Source organism: Cucurbita moschata, unplaced genomic scaffold (assembly GCF_002738365.1).
Source record: "Cucurbita moschata cultivar Rifu unplaced genomic scaffold, Cmos_1.0 Cmo_Scf00023, whole genome shotgun sequence".
NCBI lineage: Eukaryota > Viridiplantae > Streptophyta > Magnoliopsida > Cucurbitales > Cucurbitaceae > Cucurbita > Cucurbita moschata.
In genome coordinates this window covers 1,383,682-1,390,542 of record NW_019268539.1, presented here as the reverse complement: position 1 = coordinate 1,390,542, position 6,861 = coordinate 1,383,682, and the positions used below count along the sequence as shown (strand labels likewise).

General features: G+C 37.2%; 1 protein-coding gene across 1 annotated transcript; it reads right to left on the bottom strand.

Moving 5' to 3' along the window:
• Positions 1-524: 524 nt before the first annotated feature.
• On the bottom strand, positions 525-2,045 carry LOC111460006. Its single transcript, XM_023103084.1, has 4 exons — positions 2,006-2,045; positions 1,753-1,911; positions 803-873; positions 525-737 (listed from the first exon to the last, which is right to left on the bottom strand). The coding sequence occupies exons 2-4, from the start codon at positions 1,868-1,870 to the stop codon at positions 525-527; spliced, it is 402 nt and encodes a 133-aa protein (XP_022958852.1). The 5' UTR covers positions 1,871-1,911; positions 2,006-2,045.
• Positions 2,046-6,861: the final 4,816 nt, after the last annotated feature.

The following is a 6,861-nucleotide window of genomic DNA, read 5'->3' as shown; positions in this document are numbered from 1 at the left end:
TGTTAGTGGTGCGCTTGGGTTGTTACATAGTTCTATAGAAAATTAGAGGGATTATTTGTGAGAAACAACATAGTTACACAGTAGTACAATATTGTCTCTCGAAGAACGTACACTCTTTGTTCAATGCCTAAGTTACTATGACTATACTTTCGAGACTCATAACTTCTTTGTTTGATACTTGAGCATTGTATTGGTATGACTAAGTTAGGATAAAAACATGACTCCGATACCATATTAGAATAACAAACTTCCACATTAATATGATATTACCCACTTCGAGCATAAGCTCTCATGACCTTACTTTTAATTTCTTCAAAAGGCTCATATCAATGGGAGATAGTGTCTCTCATTTATATACCAACGTTCTCCTTATGTAGTTAACATGAAATTTCAAGAATCCTCAACATTATTAAACGTTTTAGGAGGAAAAAACTATCGAAAATGCTTGGAGTTCATTCTTCAAAATTCAAACAAAATTCTCAAAAAATTGTTTATTTTTTTAATACGACTAAGAATTCAAATATTCAAACGACTTCTAAGCTTGGTTTGAAGTAGATCTCCATTCGAACATTCAAGTCAATAGGGGCACAGATTACACTAACACCGGTAGTTGTAAGATGCAACCAAACCCTATCCACAATCAATGTCAAATCATTAAAAAATGTCGTGGGACTGAGTGTGATTGAGAATCCAAGCTCTTCCCCTTCTTCAATGCCAGCAATTATGCATTGTTTATCCTACACAACAACATGCATCATCCAACAAGAAAAGGTATGGCTTCTTGAATATCAAAGGACAATACCTCTTTGTTAAGAATCATAATACTTTCCGGACTTTGGAACATCACTTGTAAAGGCCTCATAGTAACATCAACTGTTCACATGGATCGAATTTTGTAAGAACTTTTTATTAAGAATCACAATCTCCATAATAGTATGATATTGTCTACTTATGGATTTGCTTTGAGATTCTCCAAAAGGCCTCGTATCAATGGAGATATATTCCTTACCTATAAACTCATGATTAATCTCAAAATTAGCCCAATGTGGACTCTCTCCCAACAATCCTCCCCTGAAACAAAGTGCACTATAGGGCCTCCCCTAAAGCTTATGAGTCCCTCGAACAGCCTCCCCTTAATCGAGGTTCGACTCCTTCTTTGCAGTCCACAATTGACATAACTAAGTTAAGGGCATGACTCTAATACCATGTTAGGAATCACGAATCTCCACAATGGTATGATATTGTCCACTTTGAACATAAGCTCTCATGGCTTTGCTTTGGGTTTCTCAAAAGCCCTAGTACCAATGAAAATGTATTTCTTACTTATAAACCCAGGATTATTCCCAAAATTAGTCCAATGTGGGACTCCCTCCCAACAATCCTCTCCTCGAACAAAGTACACTATAGAGCCTCTCCTAAGGCTTATGGAGCCCTCAAACAACCTCCCCTTAATCGAGGCTCGACTCCTTCTTTGCAGTCCACAATTGACATAACTAAGTTAAGGGCATGACTCTGATATCATGTTAAGAACCACCAATCTCCTAAATGGTATGATATTGTCCACTTTGAGTATAAGCTCTCATGGCTTTGCTTTGGACTTCCCCAAAACGCTTCATATCAATGGAGATGTATTTCTTACCTATAAACCCATGATCATTCCCTAATTTAGTCCAACGTGGGACTCCCTCCCAACCATCCTCGACACTTTCCACTTTTTTTTTTTTTTTTCTCTTTCAAGTTAAGTATTATTACCTTTCTCACTATTTGTAAACATGTTTACAATGTATCTGAACTGTTGTGAATTAATTGAGACAAAGGTTGCAAAGTCAATGGTTCCTACATCCACTTGATTCTCTGGACTTGATAGCATTATTAGACAAGATAACGTCGGCGCGTTCTGGTTAGAAGTACCTATTACACAATTTAATGAGTAGAAGTTTCAAGAAACAACATTCAAAATTGGTATTATGGGTCAAGAAATAGCAAGAAATGGGTATATACTTACAACAATTGTAAAATTCAAGGATTGCGCTAGGTGGGTATTGTTCATAAATAGCGAAGCACATTAAAGAATATTCTATGCCATGACTGAGATGATCGCAGAATTGCTTCAATGGAACTCCCCAATTGAAACGCTGTGAACTAAGTGAAGGTAAGTAAAAGAAGAAGAATTCAGGGTTAATGCGTAGTGCTACGTATATATGATGGGACGTGTTGGAAATTGTTATGGAGAATGATTTCTTGGTGCAATCAAAGTTGGCTGTTTCACCAATGTGAGTGAGTAGAGAACTTGATCCCAAAAAATGATGGATGAGTTGTAGGCTGAAGAGCAACATGGTTAATTCTTTCTTGAGTTTTGAAGAACATTGTTATGAGTTGTGGGTTGTTTTATACTTGTGTGTGGGGCTAGTTTAGGGCAACAAGATTGCTTTTACTTCAATTAAGTACTCGTAGGCTATGCTTTTTTTTATCTTATAATAGTTTGATTCATCGTACTAGTAATCATTGTCGTTGTTATTAGAGTGTGAGATCTCACATCGGTTGGAAAGGGAAACGAAACATTCTTTATAAGGGTGTGGAAATTTTTTCCTAGCAGAGGCGTTTTTAGAACCGTGCAGTTGATGACAATATGTAATGGGTCAAAGCTGTCATAGCTTAATTTGAGACTCGAAATCAAGGGTGGAACTAACTGACTATGCAATGAAAACGTGTAAAAAAAAAAAACAGACAAGAAGAAGTTACAGAAAACTTTTTGCAATTAGGGAAGAGAATTACAATCAAAACAAAATATCCAAGTAGTATATGTATTTCATGAAAAAGTATGATTACGGGGTGCAAAATGTTTGACATATCTATGTATGAAACACATACAGACTCCTAGATGCTCTAGGATACTCATCTGTGGCTTTAAGACTCCTACATGCGCCCCAGCCTTGATCCATAGCATCACTCACTTGAAAAAGAAGAGTAGAAATGGATGAGTATAAATATACTCAAGCAACCTACTTGTAGGCTCTTTTCCATCCTTATCTTAGTAGGTATCCACGGCCTTGTCTCGGAGTTCTAGGGAGTGCGAACTAAGGTGCACTCTCTTTTCTACAACTTAAGAGGTTTGCCCATCTTATGCAGTGGATCAACGTGTCCTGGAATGAGGCGCGACCTCACAAATAAAACAAAGGAGACAGTATGACTGGATCTGAATCAATATCGCTCTCAGAACATCATGCTGACAACCCTCCCACGAGACCATACTTCCATTAAAATTGGGGGGTTGCGATCCTTTGTCTGTTGGTCAGCTACTAAGTCATCCTATGTGGTTCCACTCTCCCCACTTAGGGACGGGTTTCTATGGCTCAGAATTCCTGTTCAGGAGACCCCTTAGTTATAACCACTAGGTCGTGACACAAATCATAATACCCTGTCCAACTCTACCTAGCTCAATGATATCAGTATTGGAGTTTAGACTTGACGGTACGATATCCGAGCAGAGAGAGAAGTGGAGGTTCTGGTGACAATATCCACACTTCTCAAGTTCGGTGAGCTACCTCGGTTGTCTAAAGTTACCGTGGTGTCCTACTCCGATTACCGAAAATCGCGTTTTCTTAAAACTCCAATTCGAACGCAAATCTTGGCCACTTTTCACTCCAAAACTTGAGGAGATCACACTGGTGAGGGTAAGAGTCCAAGAATCAACACAAAAATGTCGTTAACACACGAAAATCTCGATAAACATCTCGATCTAGACATTCGCAAACTAACCTTAAGTTCTTGGACGTTTTTTTACAGAATAGGAAGGTGCGATTCATGAGAGCACCTTGTCTTGAACTAATGAAGGTTTAAGTTGAGGATTCTCGGATCTCCAACTTCGATTTTTGGTCCCATCTTCTCCTCTAGCCTCTTTTCTTTCTTCTTTCTCCTCTCTTCTTTCTTTCTCTCTAGGATTATGAGTTAACCAATCAGACCCCTCAATAAGAATACAGGTAAAATGACTATTTTGCCCCTATGTTGACATAGCGACAATTTATCTATAAAAAAAAGGTTTAGCAAATTTTTTAAGTTTTTAAGAAAGCTGAAGTGTATTAAAGAAATTTTGAAATTCAATAGCATTTTTCAATCAAGGATATTTTTAAGAGGGTTGATATAAAATATTAAATTTACCATAATCTATCAACTTAATTTTTCAAATTTATTGACGATCTAATATTCGACTAGAGTCTTTGAAAATTCAAAATCACAAACTCAAGAAAAAACCATCTTAAAGAAGTACGTCGAGAATCTAATGTGAGAAATACGAAAAAAAATGTTACTCCCATTATCATTTGGTTTCGATCAGAATCTCAAGATTATGTATAGATTTAATGCCTAAGACATCGACTATTTCGACCTAACTAGAGTTTTTTCATTTTAATTCCCACTTTTTACAAATATTTTCAAAACTCAAACAAAATTCTCAAAAATTATTTATTTTCTACTCCGTATAAGAATTCAAATGACTTCTAAACCGAACTCGATATGAAGTAGGTCTCGATTCGAAAATTCAAGTCAATCGGGGCAGAGATTACACTAACACGTTTAGTTGTGAGAAACAACCAAACCCTATCCACAATCGTTATCAAATCATTAAAAAATGTGGTGGGATTGAGGCTGATTGGGAATCCAAGCTCTTTCCCAGCTCCAATGCCACCAATTATGCATTGTTTATCCTACACAACAACATGCATCATCCAATAAGAAAACAAATGGCTTCTTGAATATCGAAGGACAATACCTCTGTGTAAAGAAACATAGTTCTTCCTGGACTTCTGAATATCACTTTTGAAGGCATGATAGCAACATCAACTGTACACACAGAACAAGAAATTTGTAACAACTTTCGACCCTTTTTGTGAGATCTCATATCGGTTAGATGTGAGAACGAAACATTTTTTATAAGGGTGTGAAAAACTATCCCTAGTAGACAGCGTTTTAAAAACCTTGAAAGGAAGCTCAAAAAGAAAAGCCCAAAAAGGAAAGCCCGAAGAGAACAATATCTACTAGCAGTGGGCTTTGACCGTCACAAATGGTATCAGAGCCAGCTAGTCAAGAGGCTGAACCCCAAAGGGGTGTGGACACGAGGTTGTGTTTCAGCAAGGACACTGGCTCCAAAGGAGGTGGATTGGGGGTCGAACATCGATTGGAGAAGGGAACGAGTGTCAGCAAGGACGCTGGGTCTCGAAGAGGGGTGGACTTTGAGATCTCATATCGGTTGGGGAGGAGAATGAAGCATTATTAATAAGGGTGTAAAAACCTATACCTAGTAAACGTGTTTTAAAAGCGAGAACCACAGAAGAGAAAGCCCAAAGATAATAATATCTGATGTACCTCGTTGGAGTTGTTACTTTCTTTTTTTTTTTGTTTCTCTTTCTAAGTTAGGTATTGTTATTATTACCTTTCTCAATGTTTCTAAACAGGTTTAAAACGTATCTGAACCGTTGTGAATCAATTGAGACAAAGGCTGCACAGTCAATGGTTCCTACATCCAATTGATTCTCTGGACTTGATAGCATCATTAGACGAGTTAACTCCGGCGGTTGCTGGTTAGGAGGATCTATAACACAATTTAATGAGTAGAAGTTACAAGAAATGAATCAAAATTGATATTATGGGTCAAGAAATAGCAAGAAATGGGTATATACTTACAAGAATTGTAAAATTGAAAGATTGCGCAAGGTGAGTTTTGTTCAAAAATAGCGAAGCACATTGAAGAATAGTCTATGCCATATCTGAGATGATCGCAGAATTGCTTCAATGGAAACCCCCAATTGAAACGCTTTGAAAGATGTAAAGGAAAGTAATAGTAGAAGAATGCTGGTTTCATGCGTAGTGCTACGTACATATGATAGGATGTGTTGGAAATTGATATGGAGAATGATCTCTTGGTGCAATCGATGTTGGCTGTTTCACCAATGTGAGTGAGTAGAGAAGTTGATCTCAACAAACGAAGAATGAGTTCAAGTCTGAAGATTAACATGGTTAATTATTTCTTGAGTTTTGAAGAACATTGTTATGATTTGTGGGTTGTCTTATACTTGTGTGTGGAACTCGTTTAAGGCAATAAGATTGCTTTTACTTCAATTGAGTACTTGTAGGCTATGCTTTTTTTTTATTTTTTTTTTTGTTGTACTTGTCGTTGTTATTAGAGTCTGAGATCCCCACATCGGTTGGAGAGGGAAACTAAACATTTTTATAAGGGTGTGGAAACCTCTCCCTAGCATATGCGTTTTAAAACCGTGCAGCTGATAGTGATACGTAATGGGTAAAAGGTGTCATAGCCCAAAATTTGAGACTCGAAATCAAGAGTGGGACTAACAGACTATGTAATGAAAACGTATAAAAAAAGATAGACAAGAAGAAATTACGAAAAAATTGTTTTGCAATTAAAAAGGAGAATTACAATCAAAACAAAATATCCAAGTAGTAGATGTATTTCATGAAAAAGTAGGATTATGGGCTGCAAAGTGTATGACATATCTATGCATGAAACACATACAGACTCGTAGACGCCCAAGGGCACTCATATGTGGCTTTAAGACTCTTGTATGTGCCCCAGCCTCGATCCATAGCATCACTCACTTGAAAAAAAGAGTAGAAAGGGATGAGTATAAAAATATTCGGTAAGCAATCTACTTGTAGGCTTTTTCAGATCCTTATCTTAGTAGGTATCCGTGGCCTTGTCACGGGGTTCTAGGGCGTGCGAACTAAGCTACACTCACTTTTCTACAACTTAAGAGGCTTGGCCATCTTATGCGATGAATCAATAGTGTCCTAGAATGAAGTGCAATCTCACAAGTTGTAACGTCCAAAAAAAAAAAAAAAAAAAAA

What these genes read in the sequence shown, in the direction of transcription:
- LOC111460006 (XM_023103084.1), bottom strand. Translation starts at nt 1,870, where the DNA reads ATGCTATCAAGTCCAGAGAATCAAGTGGATGTAGGAACCATTGACTTT. An exon ending in GTTTACAAATAGTGAGAAAG is followed by an intron (nt 874 to 1,752) that starts GTAATAATACTT and finishes CCATGTGAACAG; the next exon opens with TTGATGTTACTATGAGGCCT. An exon ending in TTATGATTCTTAACAAAGAG is followed by an intron (nt 738 to 802) that starts GTATTGTCCTTT and finishes GTTGTTGTGTAG; the next exon opens with GATAAACAATGCATAATTGC.